Here is a 25,301-nt window from a genome sequence, read left to right on the forward strand (position 1 = left end):
AAAGGTCTCAAGTTCCCTTCTAAGAGAACTTAAGCAAGTTCTCTTGCTTGAAGCTTAGGCCTGGGGTGGAGGGGAGCAGGGAGAGATCCAGGTCAGAGGTGGGGGGCCAAAAACATCCTGGAAAAGCTCAATAGGCTCCTTCCCCATCCACCTCTAAATCTGGGGAGGGCGAGTGTCGAGGGAGGGGAGGAGGCACGTCTTCCAATATGTCTCCATAAGCTTTCACCTTTTATGTTTATCTAGAGATGTTTTCTGACTCCAAGCTGAGGAAGAAAAGAGATACTCCTTTCCAAATTTCCCTGTGGGGAGGGGAGTGGAAAGCTAGAAAAGACTTAGTGTGGAAATAGTGTAACCTCAAAACCGCAAGTAATTTCTCCCTGTTCTTGGGGGTTTGGAGGTTCTGAGGAATATGCTTCCAGAAAGCCCAGACCCCTGCTTCCAAGGCTTCCCGAGTCCCCTGGGACAGCTTCTGAAATCACTTTACTTGTCCCCTTCAGATCCCTTCACAACCTACTCACAACAGGACAGTGGATGGGACAGGGAGAAAGAGGGGAGAAGCGAATAAAGTCCTGGGAGCCTACAGTGTTCAGAGCCCAAACTCAGGATTTTGGGACACTAGGGAGGAGAGAGTTACTGGGGGGAGAGGGAGGGTGTTTAAAGAAAGAGGAACAGAGGCTTGGGGGGGGGTGTCAGAACACACAGTCACAGGATCAGCAATTCAGGAAGGAGTGTGCCCTCCCTCATCCATCTGGACCCACAGCCTGAAATCCATGTCAATCCATCTTAGGGGAAGGGAGTGTTGAGGGGGAATTGAGTGAGGTTGGGAACAAGATTAATAACCAGATAGCTCAGAACTCTTAACCCTAAAGGGTTCAAGTGAGACTGGGAGCTCTGGGGGGAGGGGAGGTGGAGAACAGGGAGTGGTAAAGCTTCCTTACACACTTCCCCAAACTGGAAAGGCCTCATGAGCAGCTCAGAACTCACCACCCCCACTACCTCCAGCCCAAAAGGAGCCTGGTGTGGTAGAAAGAACACGGATTTAGGGCCAGATGACCCTGATTTTTATCCTGGATCTACCAATTACTGTGTGACCTTGGACAAGAGCTCAGGCATTCAGTTTCTCTTTCTGTAAAATGAGAAGTCTCGTCTTAAAGGTTCATTCAGCTTTAAAATCTGTAATCCTTCCCCCCCCCCCCACTTTAATTAGAGAAACTCCTTGTGAAAGCAGGAGGGCTCTTTAGGGGAATGAAGTCCAGAGAAGAAAATGACTGCTCTGGTCATACACCTATGCAGTTATGGCCCAATTGCCGCCTGAACCCGGTTCTCTCGACCCCCAGATTGAAGCATTCTTCCACAGTGCAATCTGTTTCACACAGATACACTGGGCCTCTATTAACTCCAAGTCTTGGGGAACTCTTGACAACTTGTGGGGAGCCCAGGGCCGGGTTGCCCAACGGAGATGGTCATTCTTCAGCTTCCACCTGAGATCTAGACAGCCGTCAAATGGGCAGGGTCTTGGCGACCTGCTACTTGAAGATCCCTCCCCATTTCCTCCAGGGTCGGCACCAGCCCAGAATCCTTATCAGCCCTGGCCAGGCAGTCCCCAGGCCTTATCTGCCCCTCCAGAGCATCCTCCGCCTCCGGGGAGGAAACCCGCCAGAGGAGGGGGTGGTGAAGAGGGCGGGCTGGGAGGACTGGGGGCGGGGGCCAAGGGAGGCTGCGTTTCCTCTGAGCTGCACACTGAGTCAGGGTGGAGGGAGCCTGGCTGGACCCAGCGGCTGGAGGGGGCAGCCCTGGAGGATCCTGGAGGCAGTGGGGCTTGAGGGTAAGAGTGGGAAGGGGAGAGGGGTGGCACATAGTGGGTGGCAGGTGACTGGGATTTTAGACCCTGCCCTACACGGCCGGGAGCCCTCAGACCCTGGCACACGTGTCCTGGGCCTCTGGGGCCCTGGCACATAATACCCTAGGCCTCTTAGACCCTGATACACATGTCCTGGGGCCTTCAGACCCCAGCCCACATGGCCTAGGCCTCAGATGCTGGCACACACCCCCCTGGACAAAGAGAATTTTTTAACCCAACCTCCTCTGAATTATTTTTCCAATCTCCTTTATTTTCTAACCCAACCTTCCCCCTGAGTTCTTGATACTTCCTCTAGGCCTGGGGCCTTAGCCCCATGTTCCCCGCCCCCAGGGAAGTCCCCTTCCCCTACTCAAAGAGACTGATCAGGTGAAACCTGTCAGAAAGAAACTGCTAAATCTAAGCATCAACCCCCAAATCTCAGAATCAGCCCCAAGATCAAAAGCTGGAAACCACAGACCAGACAGATTTGCCCAAGAGGGCTTCTTGCAGGGGTTCATGTGGGTTCTTCTGGGATCTGGTTGGGGAACAGGGAAAGAAAGGAGCCCCAGAACTAGGAAGATACACTGCATGTGGCTGGAAACTTCTTTGGTCAGTGGGAAAACTGATGAGCATTGGGGTTTATGGAATAGGCCTCCCAAGATCACATAGGAAAGATGAACTTCAAGGGCAGACCCCCCAACTTCCCGTAACCCCATGATCTCTCCATTCCTCCACGTGTTTACTTCTCGGGCCTGATATCCTTTAGAGGCAACGTGCGGTAATGGACAGAACTCCAACTGATCCTGAGGGTTCCTTCCTTCCCTGTCCCCAGGAGGGAGGGAGGCTGTGTCTAGTTTCCCCTGAGCCTCTAAGAATAGCCTCCTAAGAATATGTCTGCGTCCTTCCCAGATCCCAGGAAACCCCTCTTTCAGTGGAAAGAATCTTGTGAAGTCAGGAGACACTAGCTTCACCGTTCGAATCTTCCTTATGACACACGTCTGAACTAAGTCTCTTTGAACCTCAGTTTCCTCCTCTGTAAAATAGAGATAATTCTACCTCATAGTCTTATTATTTGAAGGCTCCAATAAGATCATGACTCAAGGCTTTTAGAAATAAATACTATCATTATAATCCCTTCCTCCACCAATCTTCCACCATCCAATCCTTTCCATCTTTTCACTAACTCAACTGATGGACCACAAGGTTTTTAGATCAAAGGAATTCAATCTGGAAGAGCCTGAGATGATCTAATCCAAACTCCCTCCTTGTTTTATAAGAGGAAATTAGGGTGAAAGGAAAGCATTCAATTCCCTAAGGTTGCCCCAACAGTAAGGAGCAGAGGTAGGATTAGAACTGGCATCCCCTGGTTCCAGGCTGTTTCTATAACCGCCCCTAATACAAGTAGTTTAAAGGATTTCGAACTGGAAGAGAATTTAGAAATATGGTCTGAACTCACTTTTCGTCTGGAGAAACTGAGGCCCAGAAGAGAAAGGACTTGACAAGTAGCCCAGCTAGCATTCAAACAGCAAATCCTTCCTTTTCTGCTTTCTCATTTCTGGGGGTCCCCAACTCGGGAATGAACTTGGGGTCTGAGTATATCTTGGGGCAGGGCAAGGGAGGCAATGAAGATGGAGGTCATGAGATGTCCTTCCCTTCTGCAGGTGAGCACCAGTCCCATTGAGAAGCCATCATCCTCTGGGTCCATGTGCCCTCCGAGGGACTCTGTGAAGCTGGGCCACACCATGATGGAGAAACTAGAGGCTGTGCCTACCCTCCCCTGCTCAGCTCCCTCGCCCGCACCCAGCAGCTCCTCCCCTTTGTCCGAGCCCGAACCCAGTAGCCCCCAGGATGGGGACAATGGCCGCCCTGCCTCATCCCCATCACCCCCCAAGCTGCCACCCCACGTGCCTGTCATCAGCCTGGGCCACAGCAAACCACCTGCCATGGCCACCACTGAGCTCGTCACGCCTCCCCCACTGCCCTCCCTCGTCCCAATTTCTGCCCTGACAGCCGGCCCACCCCCACTGGCCTTGGGCGGCCTGCTCCCGACACACTACCACCCACACCCCTTTCTAAGCAGGTCAGTCTTGGGCTGGCCCTATCTCTCCTAAGGGTTGTGGAAGGGGATCCTAGTTCTGGGGAGAAGGAATTGAGGGGAAGGGGGCACATCTTGCCTACCCTGACCTTGCTGTCCTGGGCTCCTAGGCCTGGGGAGGGGAGGGGGAGAGGGTCTGGGCGCTCAGTGACCCCATGTCCCTCTCAGCCATGTCTACATCGGCACCGCTGGGTCCTTCAGCATCTTCCCCAGCAGCAGACTGAAGCGACGGCCCAGCCACTGTGAGCCTGACCTAAATGAGGGTAAGTGTGTGTGTGTGTGTGTGTGTGTGTGTGTGTGTGTGTGTGTGTGTGTGCGTGTGTGTGCTGTGCAGTCCTAAGACTTCATTAGGAGATCCTGAGCTCTCAGTGTTTCACAGAGATATGCCAATATTGACACCCATAGAGACACACAGCAATGGCAGTCTATAGAGTGTCACAGAAGCAGTGACAGCCACGCTCTCACACATAAATAGTCAGACGGTGATAGACATACACAGACTTCAGCTTTTTTTTTTTTTTTTAGGAAACTACTAAGTGAAAGGCATCTATGCTACTAACATAGAGACAAAAAGAAAATCCCCTGCCTTCAAGGAGTTTCTATTCCACTAGAGAATGCAACATGTATATGGATGGCTGACTAGGGTGATTTGAAGGCGAACTGACAACTGTATAATGTAAATTTTGTGAAACAGAATAATGTGAAATAGGTCTCCCAAAAAAGGCAAGCCTGAATCAGATCAGGGAAGAGTATATGTTAGAGACAGCAAGCACTTTGAGGAGGGAATGAATGACCTTTTGTTTTAGGAATATTAATTTGGCAGCTGCAGAGGGAGGGATGGGAGATGGGAAGAGATTGGAGAAAGTTTGGAGGCTGTTGCCATGGGCCAGGTGCAATATGGACCTGAACTAGATTACTAGTGATGAGGAAAGAAAAGAGGATCAGGAATGGTGAATCTTGGGAACTGCCTGGATAAGGCTGGATGGACAGTCCTGGATAATTCCTAGCTTGCAGCTGCACAGGGACAGCCATGCCCCCAAGAATTACTCAGATACAGCATGGATGACCGGACTCACACAGAATTAGTCATAGTCACAGACATCTCATGGTCAGACCAGTTACCCATCAGCACTGATGACAGAAGAGTCTCAGCCCCGCTTGGCCACCAAACCAAGAGCTTCCCTGCTCAGGGGCATCCCCGTCCTTTCCAGAGTCCTGATATCTCAGAGCCCTGGAAGAATTATCCTTTTTCCTATCCTATTTTTTTCACTAACCTCTAACTGAAAATTAATTCTTCTGAGAAGGGACCCCTGGGCTTGACAATGCTGCCCGACAGGTCTGTGACACAAGAGTGGATAATGTCCGAGTGAGAGGTGCGCAGGGACCCTGTCCTGGGGGGAAGAGGAAGCTGGAGCACAGAGACCGAGGCAGGAGGGAGGCCTGGCACATAGCCCGAGTGGATTGGAAGTCAGCTACAAGTGGGGCCCACCGCAGGAAGAGGGAATGAAGAGCCTGGGGCTCAAGGACGCCGGGCCTGGGCAGCCTGCGTCCCGGCGAGGTGCAGGTGCAAGGGTCGGACACTGGCCTCCCGACACGGCTCTCGGGCTGTTTCCTCCGCAGGGCATCAGCCTCTGAAGGTGGCTCGCCGCGTGTTCACCAACAGCCGGGAGCGCTGGCGGCAGCAGAACGTGAATGGGGCCTTCGCGGAGCTGCGCAAACTGCTGCCCACACACCCGCCCGACCGGAAGCTGAGCAAAAACGAGGTGCTTCGTCTGGCCCTCAAGTACATCGGCTTCCTGGGCCGGCTGCTTCGGGACCAGGCAGCCGCCCCGGCCAATGCCCCGGCTCCGGCCGTGGCTCCGGCGGGAGCAGCTGCGCGCAAGCGGGAGCGCAGCGCTGCGGGCGCGGGCGTGGGCGAGGGCACGCGCCGAGGGTCCGGGCGCAGAGCAGAGGCGGTGCGCTCCCCTCCGGCGCTCCCGCCCACGCCCGCTTCCCCTCACCGGGATGGAGCTGAGCAGCACGTCAAGGGCAAGTGCTCGCTGCGGGACAGGACGGCCGTGGGGTGCCAAGCTCGGTGACCCCCGCAGGAAGGGATGAGAGGGGCGCAGAGGCATCTGCGGGGACCCCCGGAAGGACACCGCCCCAGAGTAGGGAAGGGACTTGGGAGAGCGCATAGTTCTGGACTGTCCAGAACATTAGCAGAACCGCCCCCGTCCTCCCGGGCAATCCCCGAGATCGAATCTGTGTGGAGAGGGCCGGGGTCGGGAGGTGCGGCCGTCGCCAGGAGGGAGAAACGCGTGCCCTGGCAGGGGCCGGGCACTGGTCCAGGTTGCCTCCCCAGGTACACGCGGATGGGCGAGAGGGCACCCAGTGTCTCCAGAACTCGGCCTCTGACATTACCTCTCGCCCCCTGGCACGCTAAGTCTTCCCCACCATAGCCTGCTTCTTATCTGCTTTGCAGTCGGCTTAGCCCAGAAGCCTAAAAGAAGTCCTCTCGAGGACGGTTTTCTTTCGGGGTTGGGGTTCAAAACGAAGAACAAAGTGGACATCGAAATAGTGCCTTATTCCCGCTGGGCCAATGCCTTTGGGGAAAAAGGGGGGGGGAGAAAAAGAATAAAAAAAATTTTTAAACAGTGTTAGAGCTGGAAGGGGATCTTAGGCAACTAGTTTAACGTTCCTATTTTTTTAAACTAGAGGCAGCGTAAGGAATAGAGAGCTGGACCAGGAGCCAGAAAGACCTCAAGGTCCGCCTCAGGCACATAATGTTGGGATGACCAAATGACAACCTTTCGGTTCTTTGAGCGACTCCACGTCGCTAAGAAGTTGTCGACCTGCACTGAGAGAGGAAGTTCTCACACCGTGAAAGCTCCCGTCCAGAACCTATGCCATCCTACTGCAAAGAGAAGCTGGGGCTCCAAGCTGGGATGGGGGGAACGAATCTTAAACTAACGGGGATAAGACTCTCGCCCTGCGGTTTCTTGCTCAGACCCAGGAGTTTCCCGACCGAGTAGAAGCAGCCCAGTCCCCTTTCGGAGTTCCCCAATTCTCTCTCTCCGTTATTTGTGAAATCAGTTTAGAGCTTCAGGGACTTCACCCTAGTAATACTGGAGGAAATGGGCGTCATCTTCACCCCCGGGTCGGCTTTTAGAACTCTTTTAAAATGTGAAATAGGGCCCTTTGATCCTTTGGAACAAGTACCCAGGAACCACAAAAGAGTCCCAGAGTGAAATGCCTATAGCTCCCAAAGTTGTAATCAGTAGCGGAGCCAGGATCTGGACCATTACTCCAAATCCCACAGCTCGGGTCAAAAAAAAAAAAAAAAAAAAAAAAAAAAAAAAAAAAAGCCCCAGGAGACACCGAATTTCCCCTGCTTCAACCCACCTCGCCCTCACCGCCCCCACCCTCCATCCGTTCTCGCGAGGGTTCAAGGTCTCTTCGTCTTTGTTTTTTCTTTATTTCTTTATTTCACATACACATTAGCCATTCAATGGAGAAGCTGGAGAGAGTCAGGCAAAGATGGTGTAACAGAAGCGCAGTGACAGGGGCCAGGGCGGGAGAAGGGGCAGGGCAGGGGATGGGGAACATACGGGCTGGCTGCCTACCTGCATTCCGCTAGGACACTGAAAACCCAGAAAACAAAACAGACAGTAAACTACCCTTGTTTCTTATGTATCTCAGTGCGGAGACGGGGAAGGGAAGGGAGGGGGACCAGGCTGAAGGAGGAGCAAAGGGACAGGGGGATGCTAAGGGGAAGCACACCAAATCCATTAGTACTATATAGAGATACTCATATATACTGCGTTTCTTAGCCTAAGAAGAAACTTGTTTGACGGGACGGGCGGCTTTGCTGTCCGCGATGCTGGTGCTGTCCGGGCGCATGGATCTCCGGGGAAGGGGGCGTGAAAGGAAAGGGGGTAAAGGGCTATATAGTGCGGCTGGCCCAGGCTGGCGTGGGGAGTGGTGTCCCGGGGAGCGCCCCGGGGGAGGATGGGCTGGAGGCCCTCGGATTCTCCATTGGGAGGGAGGGGGACAAAGTCCTCTTGACTTTATTGCTCCTTTTTTTTGTGTGTAATTTTGTTCAGTGTGGTTCGGGGTCGGGCGGAGGGTCTGGAGTGGGAAAGGGAGTGGGAATTCATCTGATCATCTGGTCCACTCAGCCCCTTTGGGAGCCAGAGCTCGGCGTCCGCTCCACCAGCACGGGGGAGAGGGGTGGGATTGAGGAGAAGGCACTAGGTTGGCCGGCCAGCGCGGGGTGAGGGGGGTGTAAGGCAAGTCGATCGGGTTGTGTTGCATGTTTGTGTGTGTTGTGTGTGTGTGTTGTGTGTTGTGTGTATGTGTGAGTGCGGTGGGTCAGGAGGGGGCCGGTGTTATTTGAGTTAGCAGGTTTGGTCCTTCCCTGAAGCGTCAAACCCTTTCCACAGCCTCCGGCGGGCGCTCTGTGCGGCCGGTCTGCCAGGGGTGCTGAGTGGGGCGGGGGGCACGAGGGGGGCGCCGGGGAAGGGAAGGGGAGAGGAAACTAACCAACTTGCAGAGCGCTCCCTGGACAATGCTGGTGTGGGGCAAGTTGGCGTCTGGCTCAAAGAAAGGCGCTCGAGGGGGTGGCGTCGGTGACTGGACACTGACCTCTGCAGGGGGCGGGGACGGGGAGGGGCCTCTGTGTCCGGATGGGGAGTGGGGTGGCCCCTGGCCAGGGGCCCCAGGAGATCCGCGCCAGCCCGGGGCAGCCGCGCCCAGCCGCCGAGCGCAAATCGCTGTCCCGTGCGTTAACATAACAAAGGGCTATGCGTGGTTCCTAACGTGCGGTATGATACTTAACTGGTTCATAAACTGACGTATAATAGAGTTGGGTGGGTTTTTTTTTTTTAATGTACTTTATAATGTACAAAGCACCAGGATTTTTTTATTTTTTTTTTTATTTTTAACTTTTTTCTTTTTAAAAATTTTCCTCTCGTCCTTTTCCTCTCTGATTCTGTGATGTTTAAATGTGGTTTAAATGTGGAAATCCTTCCTTCAGCCCTCCCACCGACCCCGAGAACAGACGGCGACGCAGGGCAAGCCCCGGTTCAGCCTCGTCCACGCAGGCAAACGGCTTCAAGAAAGAAAAAAAGAAACAACCGAAAACGAACGAACGAACGAAAAAAGAAAAAAAAAAAAAAACGAAAAAAAAAAAAAAAAACAAACAAACGGAAAACCCACTTGGGCGTCGGTGCCCGCACATGGCGGGCGGCCCGTTTCTTTAGTGTCCCCAGAGCCGCGAGGACATTGCAACAAAAATAGACTTTTTTCTTCTTCTTAACAATCTCTAACATACAAAGATAGGAAAACTCTCCAATGCATTGCACTTGGTTCAATGAAAAAAAAAAAAAAAGTTCATTCCCCCGTATATATATTTTTGTTTTTTTTTTTTTTAAAAAAAGGTTTTTGTGTTTTTTCTTTTTTTTTTTTTTTTTTCTAACAGTCCCCGCTTCCTGTCGCCACCGCCGCCTCCAGCCCTCAAACCGAAATGATGGTAATCAGGGAAACAAACGGATTCCATGCAAATCCCCACCCACCCCACCCCCCCACCATTGCCGCGGCCCGCTTCTATCTTGCTCTACCATCCCCCCTCCCCCGTCCCCCAACCAAGACGACTCTAAGCCGAGACTGTCCTAATTTGGGGGTTCCCTGTACCCTCCCTTCACCTCAGACTGCCCCCCACCTAGGCTGGGCAAGGGGGTGAGGCACACGCAGCTGGCCTGCAGCTTTATACCTAGTGCGAGGAGGGAGCAGCTGAGGCTCCCCAAAATCCCAAGCCAGGGCCTGGCTCCGTGAGGTTAGGGACACATACAAGGCCCAGGCACGGAGGTTTGTGCGTGGCAACGATTGTCTGGGGGGAAGTCCCCAGGGAAAGAGGTGGGTGGGAGTGGAGACGGGAAGGGGGCTGGCCAGGCCCGCTCTGGGCTCTTCCCTCTCCCCTCCCCGGCAGGTCTGACCCTGTTTTGCCGACCGAACTGGAAAATCATTGCACTTTGACCAGGAATCGCCCCTGGCCCCAGCCCGGCCCCAGCCACCCCAAGCCAGCTTGCTAACACCACCCTGAGTCAGGAGAGGAGGCAGCACTTATGGGGAGGCCCAAACCCCCAATTCCACTCCTCCTTTCTCCTCCCCTCTCTTTCCTGGTCCTTTTCCAAGGCTGCAGATAGGGACAGACACACACTCCATTTGAAAAACTAAAAACCTCTTGTGGCTGAGTTTAGGAGGGTAGGGTCTCCCTCAGCTTTCCTTCTGGGGAGGTTGAGGCTCCTAACTAGCTTTCCTTACCCGCTCCCCCCTCCTCTCGGGGCTGCCCTACCCTTTCCTGCTCACACCATCCACAGCCTTTAACCAATGCAAAACCACCAACAATAGAGTCCATGGCTCCCCCCAACCCGGTGCAATGTTGGACTGAGGCTCCCAACCTGTGCTTTGTGTTTCCATAGAATGTGTGTGTGAGAGAAGAGGAGAAGAGAAGAAAAAAGAAGAGAAAGACAAGAGAAAGGAGAGGAGAAATAAACACCACAGAGAAGCTAGGAGGGAGTAAGGCACAGAGAGAGAAGTCACACAGAGTGAGAAGGAAGTCCTGGAGAACCTGGAGCCCATCTATCTAGGGATGTTCGGTGGGCTTGGAGGCCCCCCGGCCCCTGGCCCTTTGCCCTTGCCCAACCCAGTCTGGAGAGGAGCCAGAAACCAAATGAATGGCTTCTGGGCTTCTCTCCTCGGTCTGAGCCCATCCCTGGGGAGGGGAAGGGGCAGAGAGGAGCAGCTTTCTAGGACATGTTGATTTCTTTTTGTTCCCAATTTGATAACAGTTTCCCAACTACAACAGGAAAAAAAAAAATACAGCTAAAAAACTGGCTAGAGGAAAGCAGGGAAGGAAAGAGGGGATGGAAGAGAAAAAGAGGGAAAGAGTTAAGCTCTGGAATACTAAAGGAAGTACACCACCACCCAACCGTTACCTCTAAAGGAACATACATTGAGAGCAAGTCTGCGAACACAAAGCCTACCTAGGGTAGAGGCGACTTAGCGTCCCAGCCGAAAAGCTCTCAAGAGGCGGGCAGCCAGCTGTGGACCTGGGGCCGGTGTGACTGGCTCCTCGGCTCCTCCAATCCAGCTTCAGGCTTCGCCAATCCAGCTGATGCCCTGGATGTTGGGTCTTTTGGGCCAGCCCAGGAGGCCAGGGCCAGGGTTATTAAGCCTCTCTGGTGATTTTTGCTGGAGGTTATTTTTGGCGGGGAAGGATGGATGGAAGGACTTGCTGGTGTTTTGGAAGAGCTAGGTTAGAGGAAAAGTTTAAGAGGGAGAAAAGAGCAGGGGAGATACTTGCGGGGGGGGGGGGGGGCTGGTTCTCCCTTTGCTCAAACTGTCTTCCCGGAGTCCAAGTTCCAGAACGGGCCTCATTCCTTCCCATCGATTTTGGGCCCTGTCTCCAGGGGGGCTGGTAGAGAAGGGAGGCCAATGTAGAACCATGGAGCATCCAAGGAAACAATGGGGAGGGTCTTGGGAGGGGGGACAGCTGGCTGGTCCTTTTGAGAGCGTTTCGACTTGTTCTTATAGACTGTACATAATGATAAGATGACATGAAAGCTATCATCAAGGCCGGTGTGGGGTAAGAGTGACTCTAGGGAAGAGGGTACAATATTGGGCTAGGTCTATTCCAGGGGCAGACTCTGCCTCTCGTCCAATGGGCTCCAGTAGACTGGCACCCCCTCTCCAGGCCAAGTTCATATCAAAACTCAGCTCCCTCTACCCTGGTGCATAAGAATAAAAACATAAAACAACTTCAGTGGTTCCAGTAAGGTATCAAGAGCCTCACTGGATCCCTGGCCAGGCCTAGCTCTCGGGGGCTCTCCTTCCCAGGCCTTCGGGGGTCCTGGGTGCTAGAACAATGACAAGAAGCCTTAGAAAGCACCTGACACACATACCCCAACCAAGGTCAGATCAGGTTCCACTGCCCGTGCTGGAGGAACGGGACCAAGGCTAGGAGGAGCAAGGGGCAGCAAGGGTTCAAGACCCTTGGAGATTTCTATGATGGAAACACCTCACTGAAGCCAGTTCTTCCAGCTCCCAGGGAGCAGCGGGCCTGAGGTGTGCTGGGGAGGGTGCTTTGTCATCTAGCAAAGAGAAGGGCAGGAGTCGGGACCTCCTAGCCAGGTTGCTTATGCATTGGAAAACTTTGCAACTTTCACTTCTTTCCCCTTGGCTTTTGCCTAGGTTGTAGCCAGGAGGCCCCAGTAGTATAAAGTGTAGTGTGTGTGTGTCTGTGTGTCTGTATCTGTGTGTGTGTCTGTGTCTGTGTGTAGGGATGTAAAGGTGTAGGGAGTGGACAGGGGACCGCTCCTTGTCACCCTTTGTTGTTTGTGTTTGTTTTTTGTTGTTTTTTTTTTTTTTTCAAATTTCTGTTTTCCCCAGTTTTCCTTTCCTCCTGGCTGCTGGTGTGTGGCTCCACCCCAGGCCCCTTCTTCTGGGTCCTGACAGCTGGGCTGGGCTCTGTGGGTGCCAGAAGGGATCCCCTGGCAGGAGAGGGTAGAGTGGATGATGACTTTTAAATTTTGCTTTTTGGTGGGGTGGGACTAGTCGGGCTGAGCTGGGCTGGGGGATTTTTCCATGTCTCAAAATCTCTTCTTCCCCCTTTTTCCTCTTCTTTCTTTTTCTCGTAGATCTCGTCAGAGGAACCAGGACTGGAGAGGGATAAGAAAGGACAAGAGAATGAAAATGTGCCGGGGCTCTAGGCCAGATGGCTTCATGACCTGATGGCCTCAGCTAGTGCGCCCTCCTCACAGGAGCCTCGGTCCCCCTCCCCTCATCCCAGGGGGCCAGAGCAGTCATGCACCCTAGAAAAGAGTCACAAAATTACCACTCTATCTGGACCCCCTACCCCCTTCCCAGATGGCCCCCTGCCCCCAGTGCCAGGGAGCCCAGCTGGCCTTCCTGTGGGCACTCTGCCCGGTGGGTAGGACCCCCATAGCTGGAGCTGGCACAGTCCTGGGATTTGGTCACGTTTCCAATTGTTTGGGTTTCTGTGTGAGTTCTGGGGGTGGGGGGTAGAGAGAAGGAGGATGCCAGGTTGGGGCTTTTGTCCCTAGGGTGTGTGTGTGTGTGTGTGTGTGTGTGTGTGTGTGTGTGTGTCGGTTGGGGGGGAGCTTCTGTTCGATTTTCTCTCACTCTGTCTCCTTGGATTGAAAGCGAAAACTCCCGTCTGTACACCCCAGAAGAGGCCCCACCAGCTGAAAGGTTAGGGGCATGGGGTGTGTGTTGGGAGGGGGCCTGGGTGAGGCACCACATGGCACTGATACACTCCCTGGCAGTGCCAACCCCAAGGGGAAGGGGCATGTCACAGAGCCTGTTACCATCTGCAGCCTCCTTCCCCCCAACTGTTCGGGACCTCTGGGAATCCATGGAACAGTGGTTCCCACCATTGGTCGGCAGGGGGCACTGTGCTCCCACAGAACCTTGCCTTGTGGGCTCCGGCACCAAGTGCAAACGGGATTCTTGGTCTGTGCTCAGTGGTCAGAAAAACCTTCTCCCCTCTCCCGCTCTCCGCCCTTCTCCCCTCAGCCGCACAGGGCCGGTCTCATCTACTGTGGGAGGAGGGATGCCCGCCACCCTGGGCTCACTTGTCTGTGGGGGCTTTCTGGGTGCCCTGGTGGGGGTCAGCCTGGCAGCTTAAACTAATGACTCTAGGCAGGAGAAATTTCAGCAAAGTTCTTTATGTTTAACACCTTCATAATTATTCCCGTTCACAACTGATCTGAATAATTAATAAAATATCACTTATTACTAGTGATCCATGTTTCCGTGGCGCTGTGATGCTTACAAGGGCTCTAAACGTCCCATTTTGTGGATGAGATAGCAGAGGTCCAGAGCTTAGGAACACACAGTGGCAGAGCACAAAGCCAGGGACTGAGTCCCACCACTGCTCCTGAAGCCGACCGCCTCCTTCGAAAATGACCCTCCAGGAACCTGTCTCCTCTGCAGTAAATGAGGGTTCAAAAAGGGGTCCTTGGAGGTCTTTGGTCCCAGACAAGATCTATCCAGGGCCTGGGACCCCTTTCACCATGCTGGATTTACAGAGGTGCTCACCTGGAGCACATGTGTGGGGAAAGCTAAAGGAAGCCGAGTCTGCAGGTTGTCCTTCCCCTGGCCCCATTAGGCGGTCAGGAACCATCTTTTGCCTCTTTTTTTTGTCTCCAACTTAGCACACTGCCGGGTGAGTAGTAGACACTTTCTAAATATTTAGGGAATTGATTAATTAAATTGACTATGGATTAGGAGGACAATCTAGGGAGAAGGGAGAGCGCTGATGGGGCTAAACCTAAAGGAGTTCCTCATGTGGAGAAGTCTGACACTCTGAGCCCTCTTAATGCTAGGATCAAAGAGCTTAAGAATAGAAGCTTTCCATGTTGGAAACATCTAGGGTCCTCCTCCCCCAGCCTCCCTATTTCACTGATAAAGACCAAAGTCCAGAGAAAGAAAGTTCTTTTTCCACTTTAAGCTATTGCTTTCCCTCGGCCTAGGAAGCACTGATGGAAGTCCTGTTTTAGCACTGTTTGGGTTTTGTTTCCGAGATCCCAAAGTCAAGTACCTTTCTAGAATCAGGTTAGATTTGGGACCAAATCCCTAGTCCCAGAAGGAGACAAAGAAGGCAGAGCTGTGGGATGCAGCTGCTGGTTAAGGAAATATGTCTCTGCAAAGAGCCAAGAAGCCAGCGTCTCCTGCACTGTGTATACAACTGGATGGAAGGATGGAGGGAGGGAGGGATGAATAAAAGGAGAGATGGAGAGTTGGGTGGATGGATACGTTTATCCATGAAAGCAGGAGGGAGGACTCAAGTCTCAGAGCCGGAGACCAAGCAGAGGGCATTTACTAATAAGTAGCTCAGGTAGGGGGTCAGACCCCGCCCTCAGAATTTGAGAACCCAAATGGAAGCCTCTTATTGCACACTCCTCCTTGTCTCTTCCCCAACTGATTAAAACATGGGACAAGGCACTGCCTGGGGAAAGGGAGCAAATTGTTGGAATTCTCTTTTCTTTCTTCACTCTTTTGTTCTCTCTCCATCTGGTGCTCAGGGGGATCAGCTAAAGTCACTGGTTACTGTGGTAACAGCACCCCCCCAACTTTAACCAACAGAGCACAGACCCCAAGCCCAAGGGACTTAACAGTTTGTCCTGCTCTTTTGGCCCCCTCCCCAAACACAGACACCTATTTACCAGCACCCCCTGCCTTGTAGGAATATTTAGGGGGGAAACTTTCTCAAACTTCCCATACCTTTGACTTGGCTAGGAGAACACTTGACCCCAAATAACTTGCAGGAGAGAATTTGGGGTGGGGGTGGGGTACAATGTAAGTCATCCGTGGAGCGCTGTCAGAGCAGCCCAGGCCCCAGGGCTCTGGACAGGCAGGAGGGGGATCCACTCAGTCCTCTGTTTCTGCCTAGCCTAGAGCTATGTGGAAACCCAACTGGCCTCTCTTCCTCTGCCTACACTCCTCCCTTCTCTCTCTCCCTCCTCTCTCTCTCTCCCTCCTCCTTCTCTGTCTCTCTCCCCACTTTCTCTGTGTCTGTCTCCTCTCTGCCTCTCTGTCTCTGTCTCTCCTCTCTGTCTCTGTCTCTGTCTCTTTCTCTCTCCCTCTCCCTCTCTCTCTCTCCCCCCTTTCCTCCCCCCTTTCTCCAGTACTCTGCCAGCAGGGCTCTCTCGGCCTCCCTGGCACAGAGCTGAGGGGGCTGGCTCCAGCCCCTGCTCAGGGCCATTGTTTTTCTTCTCAACACCCCAAGTTCAAGTTCATCTGGGTGTTACATCATGTCTGGTTGCTCTGGGAAACCAGACGGGTCAGACGTGACTCCGGGGAGAGGGGGTGGGAGGCAGGGAGGGGGGTTTGAAGCTCCCCTCCCCTCCTTGCCGCTAGGGAGCTCTGAAGTTCTGAAGTTTGACAAAGTTGTTTCTTTTTCGCTTTTTTTCTCCTTTTTTTTTTTTTTTCTTTTTTTCTTTTTCTTTTTTTTGAAGAGAGAGGAAAGGGGAGGGGGAAGAAACCCAAACCACACAAAATTTCAACTAACTTTCTCTGGATGCAGGCCTGATGGCAAAGACACTGAGCTTTAGCAGAAAGAGGACTGGCTTCTATTCTTCACCCACTCTTTTCTTCCTCCCTTTGGATTCTGCTGTGCGGTCTCTCACAAGGCTCAGGAGGAAGGGTAGACAAATCTGAGGGGGGGGTGGAGCTCCAATAGACTTGACTGTAAAGTCAAGAGGAGATTGGTATGTGCTCTGCACTAGTGTGTGTGTGTGTGTGTGTGTTTGGGGAGGGGGATGCTCGAAGTGAAGGACAGGGACATGGGAGAGGGTGAAAATTGCTCCTCATTTTGTCAAGAGCCTTTCTTAAATTCAGTCTTATCTGAGTATCCCTGTAAGACTGTAGAGACTCAGTGTGTGTGCTTGTGTGCTTTTTTTTTGGGGGGGGGGCTTCCTCTCTCCCAAATAGGACTGAGTGGGGGACCGGGGGAGGGGGCTGTTATCCTGAGAGGGTAGGCAGCAGTCAAAGAGCTGCCAACCTCGGAGTCCTGAGCCCACCCAGACTTGCTCTGCCCCATTCTCCCGAGCAGGCTCTCAGGCCCATAAGCTTCAACAGTGGAGAGGGTCCCGAACCCCAGCCAGAGCTGAGCCAACTAGTGGAATCAAGTCCCCCAGTACGGTGCCCTATTCCTCCTGGAAGGCCTTGAAGTTCAGATTTCCGAGGCCTTCCCAGCCTTCCCCATCCAGTCAGCCCAGCCCCGGCACTGTGGCCTTGGCTGCCTTCCCCCAGGGCCTGGGCTGCCAGGGCTAATTAGCCAATTAGCTGATTAGCCTGTGAGCCTGGGGGCTGCCTGGGGAGGGAGGCAGGCTCAGCCAGGAGGAGGGAAACCCTGGGCCCAGGCTCCCGTTCGGCCTTCTTCCTGCCCACCGACCCTGCTCCTGACAGCAGAAAGGGCTCCCCATGGCATGGCTCTCCCTTTCCCTGAGGAGCCCCTTCCTCTCTCAGGTACAGCTCTCTCCACCCCCCAGTCACAGGCTTGAGAAAAACGATGATAGCTTGGAGTGAGAAGAAACCTTAGAGGCTGTAGAGGCCCCCCCATACATACATGCACGCACACACTCACACACTGCACAATGGCCAGTGGTCAGGCTGCAGGTGGAACCAAGGCCCCGGGACTGTAAGGACAACAGGTTTTGGTCCATTAGCCGGCTTCCTGCCCACCTAGATGCCCATGGCTGATGGGCAGAGTCATCCTGGATGTTTGAAAGTTGCCGTCCCGGGGTCCGATGCTGACAAACCGGTTGGCAGAGGAGGCGCCTGTCGTTGAGAATGCTGTGGGGGGAGGGAGAGGGAGGAGAAAGGGAGAGATTTGATAAGTCCAAGTTGGCCTATCCCCCCTACCCGGACACACTGCCCTCGAGGGCTGCTGAGAGAGAGAGGCTCGGTTAGGAAATGTTATCACCACCCCATCCCTTCCAGCTAGGCACTGCCCAAAGGGGCCAACTTAGGAGGGGCCCTTCCCTGCCCAGATCCTCTCTCTCTCTCTCTCTCTCTCTCTCTCTCTCTCTCTCTCTCTCTCTCTCTCTCCCTCCCTCTCTCTCTCTCTCTGTCTCTCTCTCTGTCTCTCCCTCTATCTCTCTGTCTCTGTCCCTTTCTCTCTGTCTTTATTTCTGTCTGTCTCTGTTTCTGTTTCTCTCCTTTCTCTCTCTGTCTCTGTCTCTCTCCCTTCTGTCTCTGTTTCTCTCTCTCTCTCTCTCTCTCTCTCTCTCTCTCTCTCTCTCTCTCTCTCTCTCTCTCTCCCTCCCTCCCTCTCTCTCTCTCTCTCTGTCTCTCTCTCTCTCTCTCTCTCTCTCTGTCTCTCTCTGTCTCTCTCTCTCTCTCTCTCTCTCTCTCTCTCTCTCTCTCTCTCTCTCCCTCCCTCTCTCTCTCTCTCTCTCTGTCTCTCTCTGTCTCTCTCTCTCTCTCTCTCTCCCTCCCTCTCTCTGTCTCTCTGTCTCTCTGTCTCTCTCTGTCTCTCTCTCTCTCTTTCTCTCTCTCTCTCTCTCTCTCTCTCTCCCTCCCTCTCTCTGTCTCTCTGTCTCTCTGTCTCTCTCTGTCTCTCTCTGTCTCTCTCTCTCTCTCTCTCTCTCTCTCTCTCTCTCTCTCTCTCTCTCTCTCTCCCTCCCTCTCTCTGTCTCTCTGTCTCTCTGTCTCTCTCTGTCTCTCTCTCTCTCTCTCTCTCTCTCTCTCTCTCTCTCTCTCTCTCTCTCCCTCCCTCTCTCTCTGTCTCTGTCTCTCTCTCTGTCTCTCCCTCTATCTCTCTGTCTCTGTCCCTTTCTCTCTGTCTCTTTATTTCTGTCTCTGTTTCTGTTTCTCTCCCTTTCTCTCTCTGTCTCTGTCTCTCTCCCTTCTGTCTCTGTCTTCCTCTGCCTCTGTCTTTGTCTCTGTCTCTCTCTCACATACACACATTTTTCTCTGTTTCTGTCTGTTACTTTCTCCCTCTGTCGCTGTTGCTTTCTCCCTTTCTCTGCCTCTCTGTCTTTGTCTCTCTCTGTCTCTGTCTCTCCCTCACATACACAATTTTTTTTCTCTGTTTCTGTCTTTGTCTCTCTTTCTTCCTCTCTCTTCCTCTCTCTTTCTCTCTTTTTCCCTCTCTGTCTTTCTCATCACACAGATGCACATTTATACTCATACTATAATTTAACACAGCCAGACTTGTGATACTTCCCTCCCCACCCCACTTCCAAGCCCCAAATTATACCTCTTCTGAGGGCCCCAGAGTATGAGGTAGAAGGGCTTGGAACACCAGCTCTCTCTCTAGCAGCTCCAATGTCCCCTTATTCCTGCCTCAGCCACCAGATGGGCACTAGAGGCAGGCACTCTGCCTAGGGAACCCAGGTGCTCCTCTAGGCCCACAAACAGCTTCTCTCACCGTAATAAACACTATGCTGGCAAAAGGCTTTAGGGCAGCACGAGGCAGGAGGGAAAATTCCCTTGGCACAGACTGTGGCTGTGGTCACTTTCCAGCCTGTTCCACACCAGGGGCTAGTGAGAGAATCTTTGGCCACCCCAAAAAGGAGACCTTATTTCTCCAAGGTTAGTCCAGGACTGCTCCTCTCCACTCTGGGCAGTTCTGGGCGATGTGAGGCAAAGGCAAGCTGGAAGCTCAGCAAAGGTCTGACCAGGAGGCCCAGCTCAGCCCAAGCTCCCTACCCCGACAATCATGTGGACTCTTCCTTTCCAGGAGGGACTGAGTTTAATACAATCGTGTTCCCTGGGATTGACAAGCTGAATCAGGCCAATGACCCTGATGTCCTCAGGAGCTGAGGTTGAGGGCCGCTATTATTGCAAGGGCTCGTGATACCGGGGAGCGGGAATGGGGAAGGAAGAAGGAGGGCCGTGAGGATGTGGCTGGCTGAAACTTGTGTCAGCTTTTGCCTCCTGTCTCTCCAGAAGGGCAAAGAGAAACTGCTTAGGGTTGGGTCACTGGGATGGGGTCCCCACCCAGTTTCCGCTGTTGGGCCCGAGCCGGGCCCTTACCAGACACACACCAGAGACCACATGCTCACCAAACTCTTCTCCATCTCTCGCCAGTGGAGGCCCCTGCCCTGGCAATTCAGGGTGCGCCTCCTCCCCCCCTTCTCCCAAGGACCAAGCCTGTGGGTCAGATGGTGAATGGAAACAGGGGGAAAACATGAAGAAGATGGAGATAAAAGAACCAAACCATGAAAGAGGAAGAGAGAGACATAAAAAAGGCCAACAAGCCAGTGAAAAACATGGAGAAATGAGCCTGCCACTGCCCCCTCCCCCTCCCCCCCTGCCCCAGTCTAGAAATCTACAGGAAACCGAGAGCTTCAGGCAGAGGCTCCCGGCCCACCTTGGACACTTCCGCACCAAAGCCCCATCTCAATCTTCCTGGAGTCCCCTTCCCTGTCTCCGGGCCGACGTGCCCACTATGCCTTTTGACTTAATTTCTCTCTTCCCTTTGCCAAAACTTTTTGCTGCTTCGGAAACTTCGGGGAGATGGGGCGAGGCTCGGGGCTCCCTGCCCCTGCCTCTGGGTGGGAGGATGAGTGTTGGGAGCTGGAGGGGAGGTGGAGGGGAGAAAAAATAAGAGGAACAACAATGAGAAACCAAATGTAAAACTGAAGGAGTGAGGGGTGGGAGGAGGCGAAGGTACTGCATCTTTAAAGGCCTTACAAAATGAAGGGTGAGGTAAAGAGGGAATGGTGGTAAGGTGATGGTGATTGAGACTGGATTTTGTTTCATGTGGGGCTTTAAAACGTTGTTTTATTTTTTTGCTGTTGTTTTTGTGGGGGCTTCGGGTTTGACTTTTGTTTTTTAGGGTTGTATGGGCAGGGGTGGGAGGAACAAGGAGACAAAAAGAAAAAAAACAGCAATCACGCATGAGGATGGGATGGCTGCACCCACCCCCCATTCCCTCCCCGCCAGCCCCGCCCTGGCCCGTGCCCCCTCCCGCCCCCCGGAGGGGCCCGGAGCAGCAGGCAGTGGGGAGTCTGGTGGGGGTGCTGGCTGGGCGGAGGCCACGGTTGGTCTGGGACTCTGTGCTGTGTCCTGAAGCTCTCAGATGGGTAATTTGACTGGTGCTGGTGTGCCAGGGATTTTTGGTTTGATTTTGGTTTGTCATCGTCCACTTACAGGGTGATGTAGGAGTCAAGGCGGCGCCGTCTGGGGTAGTGCTGGTGGATTTGGTATCAGGCATAGGAAGGGGCACAGGTCTGGCCACTGGAGGCGGCGGTGGTAGCAAAAATGACCCCGGGACTTTGCCCTGGCCACTACCGTTAGGCTGCGAACAACATAAATAGAGTGACGTATGAACGCACATCACATGGCACACAGACACACGCTCCCTGAGCCGGGGCTGGCGGCTCCCTTAGGAGGCACAGCCTCGCTTGACGGAGCACTGGCTCCCTCGTTAAAGATGCAGTATTTGGCTCCTCCACGGGGCAGGGGCTGGGCTGGGCAGGGGGTTAGTTTCTCATTTTGGTCTCTCAGATGTTGCTCTTTTTTTTCCTCCTTTAAGTTTTGGGTTATCAGTCATTCTTGGTCGGGAAAATGTTTTAATTATGAATTCTTTCAAAATGCATGTTTTGATTATTGTGTAAAAAAGCGGTAAATGAAGCTGCACCAGGATATATATATGGCTCCTGCACACTGTCTCCTGTGAAAAGAAAAGACGGCGTTGTGTTGTGCACCCTCCACGACTCCCCCTCACCCCCAAGTCCCTCCCCCTGAGGCTCCTCTGGCCTGGCTGGATCTGGGCCTGTTGGAAAGAGGGAAGAGGGACCTCCGTGCCCGAGGCCCCCAGCATGGTCCACATGAAGCAGAACTTCCTGAGAAGACAGAGCTCTGACACCTCCTTCTCCCACCCCACAGCATCAGAAGCCCTCTGGATAACAGTCTCCCGGAGAAATCACTCTGCCTCTTATCCTGAAACACTGACTGGAAAAGGAAACCCAGACATCGCAGTTCCGCTGTCTAAAGCCTCCAAGCTAGTGCTTGCTTCCATCCAACCTGAGTCCCTCCGGCAGTTGTTCCGGACATCTTGATTTCCTCTATCCAGAGAGAGAAGATGGAGAATATTCTGACCATCCCCTCTCCTCCCCATCCTTTCTTCCAGCAATATGACCACCAGCTGGAATTAGCATTTCCTCCTCAAAACAGCTATTCAAATCCATGTCCCTCTTCTTCCTCCTGGAAAGTAGTGAGTCAAGGGTGATGTTCAGGCTCTCCTGGTCCATCCTCTCCTATTCCAGCATTTGCTACACTGCAAATCCCATTTGGACTGTGGCTAAGGGAGATCTGGCACTTGGGAGGATGTCCTTAGGTCTGGGTGAGATCCCTCAGCCTCATCCACACAGTGGAGCTCTATTTGTACAGGTGAGGGACCCTGGATATTTCAGAAAGTAGCCTACAGGCTCATACAATTTAACTCGGTCTGTCCATCCCAAGCAGCAGCAGTCTCTGACAGACATAACCAATTCATACCCTCTGTTCCACTCTCCAAGTGAAGAACACTGCTGGGAAGTCCTGGACCTGAGCCCTGCCGAGTTAGTGGCAGTCATCCCCAAAGTCTGCCTCTCCACTAATGCCCCGTTCCCCAGGTAAACAGAAAAAGCCAGAGAGAAAAGGCTTTTAAATGTGAAGGGACAAACACGGAACAGATCACAAATGTTCCTGAGTTACGACAGTAATCACTTTGCCTTGTCTCCCCAGTCTCGTCCCATTGTGATAAGAGAATAATCATAACAATAATAATAACTCACATTTTTATAGAGCTTTAAGCACTTAAGAGAGGCCTGACAGCCACAGACCAGTCTGGTTCTTCCCCAGAACTGCCTCAATCAGGGCCTAATTCACAGGGACTGAATCCAAGAGCTTCACAGGAATCAGCTGAGTGGCCCCAAGTACACTTTGGGAAGGATGCACGTAACATTTGTTCCTTTCTCTTCTTCCAACATATTTGTCCAAAATGGGACTCTGCACACAGCAGGTACTTAATAAATGTGAGTTGAATTGTCATATAGGATTTCACAGGATATTACAGCTTGAAGAGAACTTTAGGATCATTCAGTATCTCTATAAAATAACTGACAAGTCTAAATCCCATTGACCTGAGCCTGGCATCCAAGCTCAGTCATTTGAAAAGATCCAGATTTTGGAAGTAATTTTCAATTGATTTTTTCCTTCTAGAATCACAAACTATGAAAACTTATCCTATTCAACTGACTCATTTCATAGGAGGGAAAACAGAAATCTAGAAAACAGAAGGGAATTGTCTGAGATCCAAAGCTAGTGACAACTGGAATCCGAGCCTTCTAAGGTCCAGTACCCTTTCCACTGAGCTCTGCTCGTTAATCTGGCCACAATAAGCATCTTTGATAGGGAAGCTTTTCTAGAAACCATCACAAACACTTCTTGTTCTCTCAATTGTTTCTTTTTCACTTCTTGTGTTTGGAGAGAAGTTTTAAATAAAGGGGAAGGGGTCTGGGTGGGAGCGAGTTTTCCTAGGGCCTCTTCCAAGAGCTCTTCCAAGTTGTGTTTCCACTTCGACTTGGGCTTTCTCCATTCTGGCTTTAAGAGCCAGGGCTTACATAGAGCTTTCTTCCTCTTTTAGGTTGGCCCTAAGGCCTTGGTCCTTTCACCCATCTCCACCCAGATTGGGTTTATCTTTATGATAACCTTAGCAGGTACCTTTTTCTCTGGGGAGCCTCTGGATGCTCTGCCACAGCTGCCTTCGGAGGTTCCTGCAGATCCCAAGCAGTGAGGCTTCTCCCTCTTCCTACTATTCCCCCAGCCCTGAAAACCAACATTATCTCAAGGCCATCCCTCCCCGCCTCACTAGGCTTCTCCAGCACAGATGCTGTGGCTATCTGAATCCCTGTGCCGTCTTCCCCACTGTGCTTGTCATTGTCAGGGCAGGAGGCTGCTTCTGTTGAAGGGAAAGAATCCTCTACCCCCAAGAGAAGCGACTCAAGATGGGGCTGATCAGCAGCAGTCAACACAGGGTCAAAGTGACTAAGGTGAAGGGCCATTTGCATGATGTCCCAACACTAAGTTCAGTCTACTGAGTTACACCTTCTCAGTGGGTCATTCTGGTCTGCAGGACCAGAAAAGTCAGATCAGGCCTAGAAACGACATGGGGAGATAAGGGGGAGCAGGCCCAGAGACTTTTAGAGATTAAACAGAATCTCCAGAGCCTCAAGAGCTGCCTTGATGTCAATCTATTCTCAAAGCTTCTTTGCACTGGAATAAGTTTCAAAAGGTCCGAACTTCTGTCCTGGTCTCTATCCCTGTCAGCTCTAGGGTTAGCTGTAGGGCTGCTGTGCAGCCCCCAGTGATAAGAAGGCAAGGTTCCCTGTTCTCTGAGAGCCATTTCCCTGGCTCTGAGTTCCTCTAGGACTAGAAAATAGGAGGTTGATCCCTATGGCTCTATAATACAAACAAACACTGGCAGAAAACATTAGAAGTCATTAGGATTATCTGAACTCTTCTCCTGAAACCTATACTTTTGGGTTGACAGTGGAGGGAGAGGTAAATGAAGAGTAGGAGGAAAGCCAAGTGCCAGGAAATGAGCTACACGATCAGCAACAGATACCCCCACAGGATGGAAAGGGAAGAGGGGAAAGGAAAAAGGTCCTAAGAAAGAAAGGAAGATGGGAAGAGAGAGGGTGGAGACTTGAGAGGTAGAGAAGGGCCTAGACATTGAGTATTAATGACGTTCACTTCCCGTCCTGACAAACCTGGGAGAATCGAATGAAAACTAGAGTTAAACTCTGTGAAAAGAGAGATGGCTTGGCGCTAAATCCCCTGCCCAGTAGCCATGTCTGTACTGGAGTACTGTTCTGGGGCATCCTGATGGATATTTCTGATCTGAAGCCTCCTGGATTTCTCCTTTCCTTACTTGGATTTCAGGCCCCAAACGGGGCCTCTTCAGTTGGCAGGGGTTAGGTTGTAATGGAGAGACATGAAAGGGTGTAGTTTGAAGACTCCCTCCCCAAAAAGAACCCTCTTCTTCCTGCTACATGGCACCATCCATCGGTGGCTCAGGAACTACTGCTTTGGATCCCCAGTGCTCCAGTAAGGAGGCAAGACCATGGCTGCCAGAGGAGCTCCTTTGGGAGAAGACCCCTTTGTGGGATCGGATCGTCCCAGAGTCCTAATTCTTTACAGCTGGGGCTGGGCTCTCCATGATATGTCCGAGAAAACAAGGCTCTAGTTCAAGTGCTTCCTCTCCGTGCCTTTCTCCCCCAAGTCAAGCTTGAGGGGACTTTTGGCTTCTTCCTGCCCTGCCTCTAAGTGGAATTCGGGGTTCACCAGTCTCTCTACTGGCTCCAAGAGACAGGAAGGTAGACAAACAGACAGACAGCAGACAGACAGAAAGACGGGAGGGATGAGATCGCAACCCAGGCTTTCTGGGGCTCCCTCGAAGCTCACCTGCCCTGTGGCCTGGCCTGTGCCATCCGAGCACACGAACTGCACAAACTCCTTCAGTGAGTCCTGGCCATGGTGATGGTGGTAGCGGATGGTCGGGTGGGTGAAGTAAGGGCTCGACTGCTGGATGATGGAGGTCGAGGGAAAATGCAGAGCAGAGGCTGTCGCCCGGGGGCTCCCTGGAGGGACCACAGGAAGAGAGGTCATGAAGAGAGAAGCCTGTGATGGGGTTGCAGGGCTGGGGGCCAAGTAGGAAGGCAGAAGGCTAAGTGGGACGGGGCTGGGAGCGGGAAACAGCTGATAAAATGGGCCACGTGGAACGCCACAGCCTTCTACCCAGATCTGCGCTCCTCATCTACATCCTGTGGCCACACACAAATGCCAAGCCTTCCCCTCACAGCCCCATCT

General features: G+C 52.6%; 2 protein-coding genes across 3 annotated transcripts in view; one reads left to right on the forward strand and one right to left on the reverse strand.

Annotated features, from left to right (window-relative positions):
* Positions 1 to 25,301, reverse strand: part of NFIX (nuclear factor I X) — a 211,710-nt gene that overhangs the window by 102,435 nt on the left and 83,974 nt on the right. The window contains exons 8-10 of one of the 2 annotated variants that reach the window (XM_074287764.1): positions 24,897 to 25,072; positions 17,204 to 17,291; positions 7,376 to 12,631 (exon numbers count right to left, since the gene is read on the reverse strand). In XM_074287764.1, coding sequence (XP_074143865.1) covers positions 17,208 to 17,291; positions 24,897 to 25,072 — 260 coding nt within the window. In that variant the 3' untranslated portion in view covers positions 7,376 to 12,631; positions 17,204 to 17,207. Of the gene's footprint in view, positions 1 to 7,375; positions 12,632 to 17,203; positions 17,292 to 24,896; positions 25,073 to 25,301 lie in introns of those variants that run through there. The other variant, XM_074287689.1, reaches the window with a different exon arrangement.
* Positions 1,736 to 9,416, forward strand: LYL1 (LYL1 basic helix-loop-helix family member). Its single transcript, XM_074288097.1, has 4 exons — positions 1,736 to 1,825; positions 3,502 to 3,920; positions 4,104 to 4,198; positions 5,556 to 9,416. Exons 2-4 carry the CDS (start codon positions 3,544 to 3,546, stop codon positions 6,011 to 6,013), a joined length of 930 nt encoding a protein of 309 aa, XP_074144198.1. The 5' UTR covers positions 1,736 to 1,825; positions 3,502 to 3,543; the 3' UTR covers positions 6,014 to 9,416.

Source organism: Sminthopsis crassicaudata, chromosome 1, assembly GCF_048593235.1.
Source record: "Sminthopsis crassicaudata isolate SCR6 chromosome 1, ASM4859323v1, whole genome shotgun sequence".
Lineage (NCBI taxonomy): Eukaryota > Metazoa > Chordata > Mammalia > Dasyuromorphia > Dasyuridae > Sminthopsis > Sminthopsis crassicaudata.

Bases quoted from the DNA above. Each gene is read 5' to 3' on its own strand.
- LYL1 (XM_074288097.1), top strand. From the start codon at position 3,544: ATGTGCCCTCCGAGGGACTCTGTGAAGCTGGGCCACACCATGATGGAG. The intron at 3,921-4,103 runs GTCAGTCTTGGG...TGTCCCTCTCAG, and splicing joins CCACACCCCTTTCTAAGCAG to CCATGTCTACATCGGCACCG. The intron at 4,199-5,555 runs GTAAGTGTGTGT...TTTCCTCCGCAG, and splicing joins TGAGCCTGACCTAAATGAGG to GGCATCAGCCTCTGAAGGTG.